General features: G+C 41.0%; 2 protein-coding genes across 2 annotated transcripts in view; both read right to left on the reverse strand.

The window, feature by feature from the left end:
• The window catches only part of LOC125904288 (transmembrane protein 266-like), a 59,688-nt gene extending 51,862 nt beyond the window's left edge, over positions 1–7,826 (reverse strand). Inside the window, exons 1-2 of the mRNA XM_049601624.1 lie at positions 6,954–7,826; positions 6,088–6,222 (exon numbers count right to left, since the gene is read on the reverse strand). Coding sequence (XP_049457581.1) covers positions 6,088–6,101 — 14 coding nt within the window. The 5' untranslated portion in view covers positions 6,102–6,222; positions 6,954–7,826. The remainder of the gene's footprint in view (positions 1–6,087; positions 6,223–6,953) is intronic.
• Positions 7,827–8,212: 386 nt separating this feature from the next.
• On the reverse strand, positions 8,213–18,819 carry fbxo22 (F-box protein 22). Its single transcript, XM_049601656.1, has 7 exons — positions 18,632–18,819; positions 18,206–18,338; positions 17,802–17,889; positions 15,638–15,736; positions 10,715–10,867; positions 10,434–10,599; positions 8,213–10,106 (listed from the first exon to the last, which is right to left on the reverse strand). Exons 1-7 carry the CDS (start codon positions 18,760–18,762, stop codon positions 9,713–9,715), a joined length of 1,164 nt encoding a protein of 387 aa, XP_049457613.1. The 5' UTR covers positions 18,763–18,819; the 3' UTR covers positions 8,213–9,712.
• Positions 18,820–18,957: the final 138 nt, after the last annotated feature.

Here is an 18,957-nt window from a genome sequence, read left to right on the forward strand (position 1 = left end):
AGAGCACCCACAGGAAAGAAGTGATATTCAGGGGAGCAGGATTCCCTCGGGGTGGCAGATAAAAGTACACAGTGGACTGTAGAGTTGTGGGCCAGGTAGGAAAGGTCACTATGCGACAAAAGTTGCTCAAGGGACTTCACTGACCAAAACAGAAGGTCATGTAAGTAACAGGGAGCCAGTGGCACTAAAGAATGTTCTTCCTCCGACAACTGGAGGTGTCTCACTCGTGAACCTCGTGACCCCTGTGCAATAAGACAGACTTACAAGCAGCCGCCGGAAAAGAAAAGGAATAATTAGGCTCTGCTTACTTATTAGCAAATGTTAGCATCCTAAGACAGTAAACAAAGACGGGGAACATGGTAAAGATTATACCTAATGGACATCAGCATATTAGCATTGTCACTGTGAGCATGTTAGCTAGCTTTGTAGTATGGTGGAAAAAGAATTTGTATGTCCTAATACATAGTATGTCAAATACCAGGATGTTCTCCTACATCCAGTCCGCAAGCCAGCATGCTTTTCTAGCTATTCTGACCCACAATCCTCTGCGCAGTGGACCATACGTCACATCAACTGAGACGCAAACAGATAACAGCTGTCAGAAGTTGCAGTGACAGATGTCAGCGCATTCAAGTAACTGATGACCAGACGAGTAGTAATCATTGGAATATTGATGAAGTAAACGAAATAATAACTATGAAAATTACAATGACAGAGAACTGCAGATGTAATTTTGCTGTTACAAATATAATATGTTAGAATCAACAGTCTATGCAATTACAACCTTAGAGTTATACTACATACATTGCAAAGTAACAACAGCAGATCTTCCTCTCTGGCGAATTCGGTTGTGTTGTTTGTTTCATCTCCAAGGTAGTGGATATAAAAGCAAGAGGGTCAAAGTTCAGGGTGTATTGTTATGAGAAAGTAGTACGTCCTGATTGTCTGCACACTGCATGCAACAATACATACTTTTGAAGGGCAGCTGCAGAGATTCGGAACGCACCCTTGGTCGTGTGTAGGGAACATGTGTATATTGTTGGCTTACAAATTAAGGCATAAATTGCCCAAAAAGTAGGCCTGATTTAAAAAATCTTTGGAAGCCTAACTATAGAGACAGGAAATCTTGATAAAGCTGTATGGACAGTCTGGCTCCTGAGGAATCAATTTGGCTTCAAAGTGCTGTAAAGTGAACTCAGTGTGTTAATATCCTGTTTAAACTTTTATTGGACACTGTTCATAAATCTGAAATTCCATCAACATCATACATTATGAAAATAAGATTTACCCCAACATAGCAGTCCTATTAGCAGTGATACAGTGTGTGGTTACATGATGTACTGGATATTTGTATGTCAGGTGGAATATATTCTACAGCTGAAAATAGGGCCATGAAATGGAAACCTGTGAAAATCTGAAATAAGAATCTGACATTGCCCGCTTTCATATTTTGACATATAGTGTACATATAAGCATCAATCAGTAAAATAGAACCTATCAACTATGAGCCATTATTTCGACACATTACAACAAACATACATGTTACGCTGCTTATCACGCCCAGTGGCAGCTTTGAAATTACACTTTCCATGGAAGTAAAGAAAATGTATTTCCATCCAGGCACATTTTATCCTGAACGCTCACCAAGGCCTCGGCGGACTACAAGATCAACACACACGTTAGATTAGGCTGTCTGACCACAACGCCTGAGGATCTAAAACACACCCAAAACTTGGCCATAACATGCAGACACAAAGCAGATGTTCTCTGCTCCCAACAGCTGCTGTTGAGAACTTTGGGAGAAGCTGGACTTCATTGTGTATTAGTGTTACAGACTCATCGCATATGAGGATGTACACTGCTGGCAGAACAGCCAACACTGCAAACTGTTGTACAACTTCTAACTTATAGTCAGACTCAATAACTAAATATAGTGATTGTGTCTTTGTGGCAACAGCATATAGACAATTCACACTTGTGTGTTTGTTGTAGCACCTTAAACTAAAGAAATGTCTTTCTCTTGCTGCTGAGAAAGTGAAGCCAGTGAGTAATGTTTGTCTTTGCTGCTGACTCACATACTACGTAATATGGATTTCACATCAAAAGATGAAGATGAGGCAAAAGAAAGACTGTCAGCTTTTACCTACGGGACTTTACTGGCACCCAGATTAAACATGCTAAAACAGTTTTACCAGCAGAAAGAAAAACTTCACCTCACCTTTCCTACCACTTGCATTCTGGTCAATATACACCACAGTCAATTCACCCACCAGTTTTTACAAGGCAGCTTGGAAAATAAAACTTAGTGTTTAGCTCCGTGTTCATGTTGTAGGACAAAACACCTGTCACTTCTACAGCGTTTACAAATGGCTCCAGGTAATTTCTTAGAACACCCAATTCAACTTCCAGAGAAACTTTTGTAATTTCATGCCAGTGGATATTAATGAAGTCTGCCAGGCACATTAGCTCATTAATAATATTACAGATTAAACTATGATGAATTGGTGGACTGCACAATGGACTGTTCTGGCCCTGGTGTGACCAGTCTCTTATCTGACCTTTACAGATACGAGCTGTATAAGACACAGGAGACACAGAGACCCTCGTGGGGCAGGACTAAGACAGCAGATGTACATAAGCCTTCTCCATAGTGGAGAGGTCCGTGGACCTTTCTACACTGTGTCAGTTTCCAATAATAGATTATTTTAATTTCTGCAGACACTTCAGGGAATACAGGTCTTGAAAGACTTAATGAGTGAAAAGACAGATTTCTGTGGACTCGTGAAACTGACATAACTGAGTTGTTTCCTCTGTGCTGTGTTTTTGCATATAGGGCAAACATAGGAGACACAAAGTTTACTCTGTACGTCTGTATTTGAGGTGTCGCCTGTTGCATCTTGAGCGTTATGCAGAATTCATAGCAACAGCTGTTATCTTATTAAATGGTGAATGTTTAATTCAGTAAAGAGAGAGTGAATAATTAAAATTTTAATGGCATTTCCAGGAATAATTTACTGGAGGGAGACTTTTCCCACAGATAAGACTGATTAGTTTGAAAATGACAACATTATAATGGAGGGAGCTGTAATGATATAGGTGGTCACTTGTCCAAAAAAAAAAAAAAAAGTCAGACAAGGATGGAATGGGTGTTATTAGTGGTTAAACAGATAGCGCCCATTAAATGCCCGTTGGTATTGGGAGTAGTTTTGTTAAATTTCACTTTCACTTTCGTTAGGTTAAGCTGCAAAGACTGTGCGGTCAGGTTTAGAAAATGTCAATGCACGTTTCCAAACAGTAACCAACAGATGAGATGAGACCTCTTGCACATCACGGAGATCTCCTCACCAACATTTGCTATGATCCATAGCTAATAAACGGTGTACATTATGCCAGTGTACTTATGAAAAGAGCCAATTAGGCTGAAAATGGGGCCACTCGAAGGCAGCATTTTTTCCCAACAGGCAGAAAGACACCATGTGCTTGTCAACTCCCACCCTCTGAACAAAAGAGGCAAAGCCATCCAACCTCTCCACCCTCCCACTGGCACTGAATAAACAACAGGGTAAACAGCGACGTGGGGAGAAAGATGAATGGTCTCGACCAGCGCAGAGGACCCTTCAGAATCTTAAAGGGAATATCCACCCTAAAATGCAATTCAGTGTTTATATTAATCCCATCAAGTCAGACTCTTCAGATTTACAGACATAAACAATTTTTTCTCGAAAGCGGTTCAGTCACAAATCTCAGACATCGTTAGAAGAGTAACATAGTATCGGTCAGCTAGAAACAAGCAGTGGGGGAAAGTGAATTCTTACATTTACTCAACTGTAATTCTGAAGCACTTCACGTGAGTATTTCCAATTTCTGCCACTGTCTTCTTCTACTTCACTACATTTCAGAGTGACATACTGTACTTTTTCTCAAATACATTTATCTGACGCCTATAGTTACTGATGATACTAATTAAAAGGAGAAAGGTGTGATTGGGACAATGGATGGCTTTATTGTATGGAGCAAATTACAACAAAGCACCAGCAAAGACGACCTCCTAGCAAAGGAAAAGAGGAAAAAAAATCCTGTCAGTATAGACAGTATCACAAAAGCTACCTGTTTTATTGTTTTGTGTTTTTATTGTGTTATGTCGTGATAAAAGTGATAACACATGCTATGGAAGCTAGTGTGCACAGATATGAATACAGGTGTGCCTTGAGATCTTCGCTTGTCCTTTGGTGTGCGCTGGGCACAAAAAGTTTGAAAAACCCCGGGTCTAGAGGTATAATTGTCCAATAATTCACAAAAATGTAATAATTATTACAGAAAATTCTGAATACTTAAGACAAATGTATGCAGCAGAACCCAATTCAATTATCTCACAACCCCTGAGATTTACTTTGTGAGCCTTTGGAGGGACCCTGACCCCTATGTCCCTAAGTCCATACTGGACTCAAAATCTCAACAGTATATAAAAATTCCCCTCAAACATCTGTAACAGTAAAAGGATGCATCAGTATTAACAGTCTAATAATATTATGTAATAATCAGTCACAGGGGCCATTTATCCACATAACTAGTATTTTTATTTTTGATAGTTTAAGTTGCAGTTTGATTATGCTCCTGTGGCAAATATGGTTAGCACTGTCGCCTCACAGCAAGAGGGGTCCTAGTTTGAAACCCAGGGTGGGGGAGCCCTTCTGTGCAGGGTTTGCATGTTCTCCCCATGTCAGCGTGGGTTTTCTCCAGGTTTGCTTTAATAAAGGATCTGAGTACTTGCACTAATAATAAGAGACTGATTTGACAGCAAACTGATTCATTATCTGCTTGGACTTTTAAATCTAAATATTAATCTTAATGAAACAGAGAATGTGTCAGACTCTTAAAATAGAATTGAACACTAATTTGTGTAAAATAAAGGTCTGTTTTCTTCATAATCACTACGTATAAATGATGAACACACTGTTCAACCAATACTACTTCACTATAAATACCAGTGTGAAAATACTCAGGCACATATGGGTGAACAATAAAAAGAGTAATTGTTTGTTCCACTTTTGAGATTATCATTTATACTGCATCTTAACAACACTCTCATCAGTTTTCAAGAGTGAAAAGCTTCTTTCTGGTGGACTGTCGAGAGCGACTGCAAGCTATAGTCATCTGTTTTAGGATCCATTTCACCTTAAACACAGCGTGATATGACATTGCTACTGAGACCCGCTGAGCTGAGCTCTGTATGGGACCACGATCAGAACTGGTTCTCTTATAAAAGCACAAATAGAGCAATGATTTAGGGCTATTCATCTAGGTCAAGAGAATAAATGCAGCTAGTTAAGATGAGACAAATTAGAGAGTCATGCTACGCCAGCAGAATCATGAGTTAACAGAGAATAATGATTTTCAGTGTTCTCCCTTACCTCTTACTTTGTCTTCACACACACACACACACAATCACAAACATACACACAGGCTACAGCACGTTCCCTCGGTAATGCATCAGCTGTTCTCACTACGCACTTGGAGAGCACAGTTTTAAAAATGGAAAGCTGGGAGAAAACTGGAGGTGGAGAGGAGTTGTTGCAAAAAATGTGTTAATTTTTAATAATCGTGGATAATAATAATCAATATACTGCACGTCGCTCCGCAGAGAGGATTAACATAGTGACCTGTGTTTACGGCTGCAGAATGGCCGCTCTGTAATCAGCATTGTGCAGGTGTGTTTCTGCATCTCAGTGTGTGCCTGTGTTTAGCATTCAGAGTGACGAGGGTAAGAGACACCTCAACGGTAGCAGTGTCTGAGTGAATAAAGGTCATTATTGTGGAAAAGGGAGGCACGGAAAGCTGGGAAACAGTGGGAGAAGAGGAGACTGGGTGAAGAGAAGAAGTTGAGACCAAGAAGGAATTCATAAGAATGTCGTCTATGTCCTACAGACACACCATTAACAATTCTGCACCTTTGACATTTAACCAAACATTTTTACAGACTTTACACCTCAACCTTTTTCTGCCTCATGTGGGAAAACACGTCTTTGTGTGCTGGTTTGGAATGCGAGGAGAGAGTGTGGGAGCCGAGGAAGAAATGACTTTACTCACTCAGCATTTGCCATGGTGCTCACTGATGGAGAGGGGCGATGTGGAGATGGTTGTCGCAAGGTTTCCACTCAGTTGTGGCTGTTTTAGTGCTGCAGTTGACCTTTTCACCTGATAGATGCGGCTTTCATGTTGAACCTGGGAAGAGCATGGTCGTTATTGCAAGTGAGGAACTTACTTAAAAAGTTACTGCATATTGCAGAGTTACAAACATGGCAACATTTAGTAATGCTACGCGCAGGACTAAAAACAATGTGGGTGGCAACTCTAAATACAGCAGAGTGTTAGATTTAGGCCTGTTATCTGCAGCAACTTCTGATATTAGGAAGAAATCATTGTCAGAAAATTGGTTAGCAGAGTAAAGCTCCTTCTCAGCTGCATCCTATGAGTTGTTCCTTTTATCTAGTGATGAAAAATATGTCACAACTTGTATTACTTTCAATTCAGGCTTGACAAATCATGAGGAACCTATCTGAGAGCTTGTCCTAGGTATGGTCAGTGACAGTGGTAAATGTCAGGAACAGTAACGCCAACCTTGCTGCTTTTTAAGTTCATGAAAAGTTTAATTCAATGAAAATGAAGACTACTTAGCCTATACTCCACATAGTCACCAAAAGATGCTGTAGCCCCAAACATTAGGGAACGTTTGTAAATGTAAACTTTTAATCAACACCTATCTGCTTACAGTTCTGGGATCAAACATTTCTACAGACTTTTCTGTCCCTGCCATCAGAGTAATACATGCACCAGTGTTAAAACTGATTCCCTTGTTAGTATCACATCCAAACTAAATGAGAGTTGTGCACACAGCTACTGAGAGCTCCTCGCTGAACATGCATGAATTATTTATTCGCAGCAAAGGGACCTACCTGTGTGAGATTTACATTGTTGACGGGTAATCGTGCCTCCCGCTGCCCCCTTGCTGATAGTAATGTCTCCCTCGGTGGTGATCAGAGTAAGTGAAGCAGCAGCAGGCTCGCAGTGTGTGTAGGCTGCAGCTATCCTTAGCACTTTTGCATTGGACGAGCAACCCCACCACCACCACCGCCGCCGCCGCCGCTGCTCCTGCTCCTCCTGCTGCTGCTGCTGCTGCTGCTCCTGCTGCTCCCACTTGCGCTGCTTAGATTTCAGTGCAAAACCAAACAGGGGCTGGAGCTCAATTGCAAGAAGCATCGTCTCTCGGCAAGATCATATTAGCATCTAAGTGTGATTCAGTCTGATCAAATGACGACCCCCATCTAAAGTGCAGTCTCCTCCGGGTCTGCGTGTGCTGCTCCAGATCCAGATCCAGGTCCCGCTCCTCAGCCGAGGGTTTCCCCGGCGAGCGCAGCGGGGAACCCTGCGGAAGGAGCTGTCCAGGTGCTGAAGCGAGCCCGACGAAGCCTCGGCTCTCCACCGACCCCCCTCTCCTCACAGCAGCGGCCGGGCAACACTGAGCCAATTTCACCCAAACGCCATCAAAACATTGACGTTTTGGTGCCGGAGACTGACAGTAGCCAATGAATCGTGTGACATTTGCATCGCTCCGGTCACGACATAGCAATCTAAAAATGTTGGTCGTGGGGTGGACGTGTGTGTATGTGTGTGTGTGTGTGTGTGTATGTGTATGTGTATGTGTGTGAGAGAGAAAGAAAGCCTTTGAGATTTTCTCAGTTCCCGATTGAGGCCAATTTGAGAGCGGATTATCGCCACAGATGATTTTATTAGCTTTACGCCTGGTAGGTCGTCCCTCTCCGTGTCATGAGCGTTTTTTATGGTTTCCCAAAATAAAGATACTATGGGAATATAAATTGCCCTTACAGCAATTGGCTTAACCGTTTGTCATTCATCGGGATTAGCCAGTCGATGGTTAAAGCGCACATCAATCAATCTCAAGCGTCTCTTCCTTTATTTAAACACGCCTGGACGTGGGCTGCTGGAGATGTTATAGGCTGAGGCGCACATTTCAGGGTGTGCGCAAAAGGAGAAGGAGAAGCGGTGATCTGAATTAACAGTAGTAGGCCTGTAGTTACAACCGAGGAAGGATGCGTAACGCCCAGTGTGCTCAGGGACTGGCTCTGGAGATGCTGCTGTGGAGTTAAAGAAATACATGGGAAATATATAAAAAAAAAAAAAGCACACATTTGTGTACTGAATGTAATTTATTGAGGGAATGAGCAGATCATATGAGCAGATATGATTTGGCACATGTAGAAAAGTGCATCGACACCAAAACTTTGATCAATGAGCCATAAACACTAACTTAAAATATATTTTAATTTGAAACCTATAAGGGCAGATGTGTATTATGATACAAAATGACCTTTCATTTTTCTCATACAAACTAAAATATTGGAATTTTCTCGAACACAAAAATTATTGCAACTATCATTGTTGGAGCTTTTGTTATAGAAAAAAGCTGAACGTCAACATAACCTCACCAACAGACTGTTTATATATTGGAAATTGCACCTTCATGTTATCAAAATATTCTCCTTAGTGAGGAAACAGTATGCCATCAGAAATAATGCGTTAACATTGTATAAAGGCATCTGTCAAACTTGGACTTTTTTCCAAACATGCAGCTCTTTAGTCTCAGACTATACGACCATGGTTTCAAAAACTACCTTTAACATTGCAATGGATACTAAATACATCATCATCTATGCAAACTACAAATTTTTGTGTTTAACACTGGGCAGTATATCTTTAATTTGCGACAACTGCTTCCTGAAATTAGAAACTGAGAAGTTACCAAGGCTATAGTGAGGGGAAATCGAGAGTTTCTGCTCGTCTGTGTCACTTGCACAGCTCTCTCTTCTGTTTTAGAATTATTATTTTTTCTTTTAAGCTGCAGAAGCAGACCAGATGAAGCAACCATTAACAGCTGGAGATAGGTAGTAGAGATATGACCTGACATGTGGACAAGAAAAGAGGCACTGTAAGATTCTGACTGATTTCCCTGTGCCCCATTTAACCACGGTAGATAGATATCTTACAAAAAGAGTATTAATTTGTAGGCTTACGTTTTTTTCCATTGGTGAAACAAAAGTGTAAAAACCATAAGTGTAAAACCTACATAAAAAGGAAGAGCACTCAAACCAAGATCACCTTGATGGTGTGGAAGAGGGGCCATACTCCTCATACTTGCCTTCATAAAAAGTGCCTGCGCTGAATCAAAAACTACAACAATAGCTTGTGGGATACACAAGTGTATATCTTTTACTCACCCGCAACGCAAATAGACCACAAGGCTGATGTCAGAGGGTAAGATATGCCTTGAATGTGTGCGAAATTTGGGAAAAAATATATATACACATATTTTACAAGAGTATTCTATCACATCTGAATACTAAAGAGATAATTGGTTTGTTTATATCTGAACTTAGTGAAACTCACTACTAATATGAAGCTGTGTTTAAGCACAGTCTCCAAGGGACACGATTTCCCTAAATGATGCCATTACATTCATGGCTACAGGGATCAGTTTCCTGCTTCACGAGCAGAAATGGTGACAGCAATACCCGGAGTGGTAATGTGAGTAACACTCTGTACAAAATGTTTGTTGTTCCCGACTGCTGTTGCAAACAGGATCATGACGGGTCGTCTTTATTCTCCAGTTTGTCCAGTGTCACTGTGGGTCGCTCAGTCAGCCTAGATGGACCAGGGTCATGACTGTAGTGTACTCGTGCTGCAGACTGTCCGTGTCATTGTCGCACAGCGTGTAGTCGTCTTTGACGATTCGGTCGCAGCCAATCTCGCCGTTACCGAACAGGCCGAAGAGCGGGGTGTTGGGGAACACCTTGTGAAAGGCGTCAGCCTCTACGTTGGCCTGGTTGTTGTAGTAGTTCTGGCCTCTACCCACGCAGGCGAACATGAACCCCAGGGTGTTCCGCTCGGGAATTTTGGCTGCCTTTAGCCGCCGGATTGTGGCTTCAGCCGCCTTTGGGTTGCTGATGTCTTGGTCCAAGAGCACAGATGCCCCCTGCACCTTAGGGCCACTCAGGGCCAGGCCCACCACACCATATGCACCCTGGCTACAGCTACAGAGTGAGAAATGATGGGAGAGGGAGACTGTGAATATTGTAAAGGGAATGGTGTAGAAAATGGCAATGCAATTGTTTATCTATAAATTTAATCAAAGCCTATTGGCAGTTCAATAAATGGTATAAGTGACGGAGAAATAGAGAAATCAAAATGAGGGGAGATTACCCACAAGATATGGAAAGCCCTTCAGTCAAACTATGTTTGAGGAAGCCTCAAAATATTTGAACAGGAAATCACTTGCAATTGTTATTTTTGTATTAAAGGATTATTTTTCACAAGTTAGCTAAGAAATATCTCATGTGTGGTGAAAGACAGTAACTCACCAGTGTTTGGGAGGAGAGAAGACACTCTCAACCAGCCCTCCAGCGATGAGAGCTTTGCTCTTCGCCAGTGGCTCCAGTATTTGGCTGAGGAAGCGTGCTCCTCCAGATTTATATGCCTCATATACAAACATCAGTACCACACGCAGCTCTGGGTTCTCAACCAGTCCTGGAGTGAAAAAACAACAAACAAAAGAGTGATGCAAACACACAAGTTCAAGATTTTACACATGTTGCATTTCCCTGTTTGTATTATTGAGTAATTATTGTGAGCACACACTCACCTGCTTCTTTCAGGGCTGTTGGAGAGATGGACTTCTTGCAAAAATGAAAAGGCTTGATGTGGACACCTTCTATGCTGGGGAACATGACGGCAAAGCCAGCCTCCCCCTCCTGGTACTCCTGAGGAAGGCTGGAGCAAGAGCCACTGGGAGTCACTGCAGAGGAGCAGGCATAATATTCAGTTATATACTGTAACTTACAAACGCCATGTGTCATGGAGGCCCATGAGTGTGAGGGATCTTTCAAGCAGCTTATTTCATCACGTGAGTTCCTCCTCTGTGGCTGACATTGTACGGATCACAGAAATCAGCTGTTTCAGTGTTTACTTGGACTTTTATTGACAGACATTCCAGCTATACAGAACAACTACTGGACATGTTTTAAATAGCCATATTATAGCCGACATTTAAACGGCAATAAAACACTGCAAATTAAATAACTTGAAAATAAGCTACATGAAGAAGCCGCCTATTGAACCAAGTGTCTAATCAGGGGTTTAGCAGCGGTAGTAAAGCAGGAAAAAGACTCAGTGCGCCTTGATGTGTCAACTGTCATGCAGGTGCCTGGTCATTCACACCAGAGGTGCATTTCTTTGCTCTGGTCAGCAAGTTATTCTGCTCCTCTGCTCTGTTCTAATCTCTGTCTCTGTCTGCTTGTGTGTCTGTGTGTGCGAATGTGCATACGTGTTTGTGTGTGTGTGTCTGCTCGTATCTCTCACTCTCTGTTTAGACATAACTGATATACTGAAATACATGGAAGCATGGGGTGCATATTTCATCATTAATATCATATCTAATAAAACCTTTACATTGCTCATAATACGTCATTCGTGTGTTTTCCTGACAAATTCACTAGCAGCTCATAGAAAATAAAGACCAGACGTCAAAACTGTCACTGCAGATCGCATCTCCGGTGTTTTCTACAAGCAGACCTTCAGTGTGCTGGAGGTCTTCCTGGAGAATGTGATCCTTGATGCTGTCACCTAACTACACTGAGTCCACTAAGAGGAACACCATGACTGCTCTGTACTGCTTCAGTGGATAAATAGATCTGTTGGAAATTACTATCTGAAAATCTGTTCTGCATAATATAATTTTATATCTAAGTTGTCCTGGCAACATATCTAATAGGTCACATAATATCAGGCTATTTAATATGCTATTAATGAATCCATTTATTTATCTGGCATATATCCAGCCACACATTCCGGCCATTGATATTTTAACCTGCTGGACAACTACACCTGATACCGGCCAAAAGCCAGCATATGCCAGCTAACATAAACTCTGAACTTAAACATTCTAAATGTGTAAATTAACCTAAGGTGACCTAACTTCTCCAGATTTTACGTTTATTGTTTGACACCTCGTTAAGTAATGTCTGGAAGGATGGATGGGCTCTGACAGTTGAAAAAGTTCCCGTTTACCTATTTTTTACTTGACAACACTTTATGCACTATTGGTTGAAGCCTTGATTTTGGGTCTACTGCTCATTGTTATCTTGGAGCCAGATCATTTAACTTGGGAAAAAAAGAGGAGATATAGATGTGAGAGGAGACAAGCAAGAAGAGGCCACCACTGCTAAAGACGACTCTTTAACATGTCAAATTAGGAAAGTACAGGTGTAAATAATTAAATTAATTAAATTACATTAGTAACGTGGAATTCTATTTAGCTGCTTCAGTTTCAGGGTCCTGATATTGTGCATGCTAGCTTACTGTTTCACTGTCATGGCTTAGTGGGACACCGACAGGCCAGGAGCCAGGTCCAGTCTTTTGATTTTGGCACAGGTAGTTTCTTTGAGTCAGCATCTAGTGGCCATTAGAGAAACTGCAGCTCAAGGTACCATAGCATTGACCTCACCAATTGACCACACTTCACTGATGCTAGGTTGTGAATTGTTTTTCAAGGCTAACCACACAAAAACTTATGTAAAAGGAACAGTGGTTACTTGTAGAACTTTACTGATTTAAAGACACTTAATAGGACCTTTGCTCAACAACACAAACTACAACCTCAGAAAGACCAGCACATACATCTGGAACACCAACACACCAGGTATAACTGCACTACCCCCAATCCCTGGCATTAAATGCCCTTCTAAATGAGCTCCGTTAAGGCAGTTTAGCAGACGGATGAGCTATCGTGCAAATGAGAAAACTTCAGGCTGTGCGGTCATAAATGTACATGTTCATTAGAGAGGCTTCATTCATCACTCACACACCTTATAGATTTTAAGGTTTACATTTTTGCTGAGCTAAACCTCTGGCGAGCAACTGCATTTGTGCATTACAGAAAACATTTACTGTTTTCAAAATGAGCATATACAGCACATTAGTATCTCATCTGTCCTCATCCTCCACTGTGTTGCAGTTTATGGATTTCATAAACAACAGCAAAAAATACTATGTCTAATTTAATCACGAGATATCATTTGAAAACTGTGCAGCCCCAGTGCCAACATGCAGAAATAATTAGATGCACTCGAGGCTATATGGCAGACTTATTATAAGTAATCTATGGATTCAACCTTATCCAATCAAAGGTTTCATTCAATTGAATGTGATGTGCGGGGTGACCTTGCGGTGACCCTCAGCTGCAATATCACAAAATGAGTGTTATCACAAACAGCTGAGGCTGCCATTACACCTGATAGACGACGGGAGCCTGATAAGCCATCATCTTGAGGAAAGAGAACATGGCTGATGGAGAGTCACATCTCCGCAGGGTTGTGATTATATGGAGAAATGGGGAGCACAGCACCAGGCAGACTAGGCAATCTATCAGAGGCAGAGGCAGGGAAGTGCCAGCCACCAGTGGTGCTTTCCAACTAGGCAGCAGCAGTGGGGATTAATGCATAGTCCTCTATGCTGAGAGGTGAACTGTGCCTCTTTGATACACCCAAGACACCTGATTAGCTTTCATACTTTGAAAAGCACCCGAGTGGATGAACACGCTACGGCTACATGTTGGTATCAGTTAAGGCATCGTTTTTAAGCTCATTTAAGAAACAACTTTATATCGACACTGAACTCAATGATTTCTTGTATATGAGTGATGTCTCAAGAACCGATAGTTTGAAACCCAAAATTCTCCAGTAACATAGGTACTGGGGGTTTACAATTCTTCTGGACCTGACAGGGCAGCGTAAATGCCTGCAAATGTCAGTGTCTGCCGTTAAATGCCGAAGGGGAGAAGAACACCTACCAACGCTTAAGAAAAACAACACATACAGGGCTCAACAATAAGGATTGCCTGATTGCCCAGGGCAAGTAAAACTCACGGTCGGGCATGTAAACTAACAACTCACTTGCCCGATTGGGCAAGTTGGTAAAAAGAGTAAAAGTTAATAACTAATTGATAAAATAAATGTATTTTAAAACGTGCTCTTCTGCTCTGATGCAGCGGTCTCTCTGCCTGAAGTCACAGGCACAGCTGTGTAACAATGTCCTGCCCGCAGCCCCCATTGATATTATTTTGCGCGATGGACGCTTCATATAATAACATAACAATATACTATTTATGGTGTTATGTCATCGTGTCATTTCTGTCTCTACATGGTCATGCGTTAACAATTCTCCTCTGCTCTCTGTATTGCGCACGGCGGCGCACACACGGGTGAGCACGCTAGAGCGGCTCAGGCCGCATTTTCCTGACCAAACCTGACCCCGAGCCCGGTGCAGTTTGTCAGCTAACAAAGTTATTGAAATGGACAGTGTGTAAGAAACCAACAGACTACTGTTACGCACAGACAAACACGCTGCTCGCACAGCAGCTCAGTACGGCATTCGTGCTGAGCTTGTGTTGCGTTCAGGCGTTGTCACATAAATAACAACTTCCAACACTTCAATAGGTCATAGCACAAAACAGCAGCATGTCAAGTGACTTTTTACTTTTATTATATTCAGTAAAATTGTATGTTCCTAAATCTTGAGACACCTCATATGTAAGCTAGACAGACATTTCACCTGCTCATACTGTGCACACATGTACTGTATGTACTTAGTCCTAACGAGCCCTTCTGGTGCCAGTAGATACACAGAAACATCCAAGCAGGCTGTGCTTTGCAAGCATACAAAAAAGTTTCACGCATGTGAAAATTATATTTCATGCGTGTGCTTCACCTCCGCTGCTACAACTCCATCCTAGGGGAAACACTGCTGTGTGTGTGGGAGTCTACTGGTAGAGTAGAGGGAGAGTTAAGTAGCGTTAGAGTAGAGCAGGGCAGAGAGAGGGAAGCAAAATATATTAAACCCGGTGTTAATACAGCAGAACTGGAGAGAGGGGTGAAAAATAAATAGAGGTGGGCATGGCTCAAGTAGGGCGCAAAATTATAGACGGAGAATGATTGACAAATTTTTCACTTTAAGCCCTGACACTGTCATATTTGTGTAGGAATTAAGCTACAATACATGACATATGTTGTTTTAATTAATAAATACAGTGTGAATAAAGATTACATAACATAAAAATAACTGCAGTCTTTGTTATTTAATAGCCGCTTAAATTAAACAATTGTTATAGGGCAAGTAAAAACTGACCTTGGGCAAGTAGATCTCTGACCAACTTGCCCGACAGGGCAAGTGAAAAAAAACCTTAGTGTTGAACCCTGACATAGAAGATGGCGATAAGTGCAGCTGCAGCGACAGCTCCGCCCAAGAACTTCAATTCTATTCAATTTAAATGTTTTTAATAACAGAGTGTATGTTTAAGTACATGGGATTTATTGTTTTTGTTTTTACCGTGGTATAGAATTGGGTGTTGAGAATCGTGGAATTCCATTGGTATTGATATCGATTACTAAATTTTTACTATCATGGCATGCCTATTGTATATGGTTACCTATGCTTTTATGGCAGGTGGGGATTTTATTTTCTTCTACATGAATGAGGGAATGTAAAAGAGCCAGAAAGACTGCACACTTACAGACAATGCCTGGTGTAGAGACGCCGATGATGTCACAGCCTTTGGGGAAGAGCAGGTTCAGTTCTTCAGCTGTGTCTGGACTGTGACGACTCCTTTTCGCTACAGAGTATTAGAGAAAAAATATGTTAATGAGAAAGGTTGCCAAATGCTTATTTCTAAATAAAATTAAGCACATGTTGCTGGAAATAAAAAGTCCATTATGCAACTATTTTAGATTAAAAGATATTTACATCAGCAAAGCTCCTCTTTCTTAGCAATGAGACTGTAATTCTACTTTATTAATGTAGAAAATTACCACTAAATATATGTAGTAGAATTTTTAAATTTCAGTGAGATCTATAAGAAACAAATACTAGCAAATTAATATACAAGTCTTAATTTTCAATTTTTGGTTGGCTGGCAGGTGTCTGTTGGTTCTAGTCAATAAATAAACTACTGTTTTCAGTCCATGTGGAAGTTATATTAAACAGCAGGTAACCAAAGCAACTATGAAATAAACTTCACCATGACTAAAACGGACTACAAACAAACTTTGAACGACACCTCCAGTGCATCTTTTCTGGCTTTTAAGTATAAAAAAAAAAAAAAAAAAAAAAAACTCCATGACATAAGTGCCATAATACTCTCTAATGGGGTATTTGTGCTTTAAGTGCAGGTGATCGGTCATAACATGTGCTACTGAAACTGCAGTGACAAAGAGGAATAATGGTCACAAGATGAAACTGACCAACAGGGAACAGACTGTGAGCTTAAACATAACATGATCCCTTTTATTGTTTTATGATTACTTTGCCCTCTGAATGTAATAGTGCAGCGAGTAGTCTGTCCCATGTTAGCGGCTTCTAGTTAATAATGTAGTACTCGCAAAGAGAGATCCATCTTATATTATATTTCAGTAATCTCTTGTTCCAACACAAGACTAGAAGACGGGAGTCTGAAGCAAGGACTTTAGATAAAATCTCTTGCTTTGAAAAGGCATAACTCCACCCCTCTGGTTAAATAACAAAACAACAGAGGCAAGACTACAGTGACACAGACAACCTGAAAAACAACATTCTTGTACTTTTTTTTTTCCAATGGATGTGCATACATGTATGATTTTAAATTTAAGGGATTTTTATAGTATACATTTTTTATTCCATCCATTTATTACATGTTTAACATACGTGTAAAATACACATAATACAGGTTATCTGTGCATCCCAAATTTATTTTTGGCATATGAGACACCTACTTCCACACAATTATAATGCTGGTGTATTGCTAAATAAATCTGAATTGCTGAAGGATTGTGTTACACCACTTATGTCATAGGACATGTCTTTCTACTAGGAAGAGTATCCATTTTCAGCAACTTTATACTTCTACATGTTGTTCTCTTCACTCCAGTACATTTGTCTGACAGCTTTAGTTACTTTAAGGATTAGAATTTTAATAACCATTCCTGTGAAGTGAAAACTATGTATCTCCAAATTTCTGGATTTTTAATGTGATTGTTTGTAATAAACCGAAGAGTATAACGTTCCTTTATGGGTTGAGAAAATTCTCCTCATTCTTAAGCTAAATATACAATTTAAAAAACCACGAGTATAGAAAATGCATCATCACGAAGCTGAGAACAGACCTGTTTTTCTGAGCTCATGAAAAGTTGACTTTTAAAATATATGCGATTCACACACAACAGCGACGCTAATGTATGATGAACCTACAGAATAGGATGCAATGTAATAGATTAAACTTTCCAACAATGTATACTGTAGATAAAATTTGCACAGCTGACCATGTTTACCATCAGCAGCAGCAAAATGCAACGTAGACATTAATGCAGCAGTATATTGATCCATAAACATCATCTGTCGTGGTAAAACACTGACAGGGAATATTTTACTGTACAATGAATACTTTTACTTGTGGACCTTTAAGTAAATGTTCCTGGTAATATATATTTTTACATCAGTTAGGTTTTGGAAGCAGGAGTTTTACCTGTAGTGTCGTATTTTCACAGTGTGGTATTAGTAAAGTCTCTGAATACTTCTTCCACCACTGCTTTCCACTAATACCACAATGTATGCATGATACAGATGTGCACCTCACAGACAACAAACTCTAACAAACACAGTATAGTACAGTCCATCAGCACTGAGTACCAATATCTAATACATACCTTTATTCTGTCTGTAGCAATATTCTTGTCCATTGAAGGCCTCACAGTCTACCAATGCCAGAACTGTTTTGGGCAGGAGAAACACTTTCTGTGAGGAATCAGAAGCAAAGAACATGTGTTAAAACAGTGTTAGAGACTCTGCTGAATGCAGTCTGGGCACAATACATGGGCCAGCAATATACCACACATTATTAGTCATTTTTAATTTAAAAAACAAAACAAAACATGAGATAAAGTATTTTTTATCAGCTCCAGAACACATTTTCAGGTTGTCACCCGAGGACTACAAGAGAGATCATTTCAAGATGTTAATTATCTACCACTACCATCATCCATGTTACTCCTATACTGCAAATTTGCCAAGTACAGGTCTTTTACGTCCCAGTCAGCTCCCCATGCATTACCTCCACCTCCTCAGCCAGGATGCTGCAGAGGACATGGGCCTCTGTGTTGGACGGTCCACAGGCTGACACCCAGGTCAGCTGCTGCTGAGTCCTCAGCACTCTGCGGGCACAGTTTCTCCACAGTCTGCACACACTGTGGAGAAACAAAAACACACTCAGCTTTACCTGCTAGCTCGGTCCAAACTTGGCTAGAGAGTTAGCAATTCAGTTCGTGCGTCTGTCAGGTAAACAGGAACAGGCAGCTGCATGCAAATAACTTTCACATAAATGTTAAGTTAGGTTAAGTAAAATTGCTCCTAAATTACTCTGGCTGTCACAGTAGCTCTATAACTGCCCTGTGTGTGTCTGAAAACTAGTTTCACTTCCATTCGACAGCCATTAGTGTTAGCCAAGTTAACTCATTAGCATACAAATATTTCCCGTTACCTTGCGATGCGGAGGAGAGATTTGGTCGGTACGAACGTCAGGATCCGCTCCACCACTTCTGCAACATTGCTGAGTACGTATGAAGCCTTGCTGTCTTGTAAAGAGACGGTAAAGTCTTGGTTTTCACCCATATTTCGCTCTCAAGTCGTGTCTGTTCCAGCACGATTACGGAGCTACTAACTTTCACCTCTGCTCTTCCGCCGCTGCAGATGCAACACACTGCCCCCTGCGGCGAGGCGGGGCTATGGCAGCTTAAAGTTCTTCCATAGATTTACTGTAGTTTTGACTTGTAGTTACACATGACAGAACATATTCCTGTTATACAT

Source organism: Epinephelus fuscoguttatus, linkage group LG2 (assembly GCF_011397635.1).
Source record: "Epinephelus fuscoguttatus linkage group LG2, E.fuscoguttatus.final_Chr_v1".
Taxonomy (NCBI): domain Eukaryota; kingdom Metazoa; phylum Chordata; class Actinopteri; order Perciformes; family Serranidae; genus Epinephelus; species Epinephelus fuscoguttatus.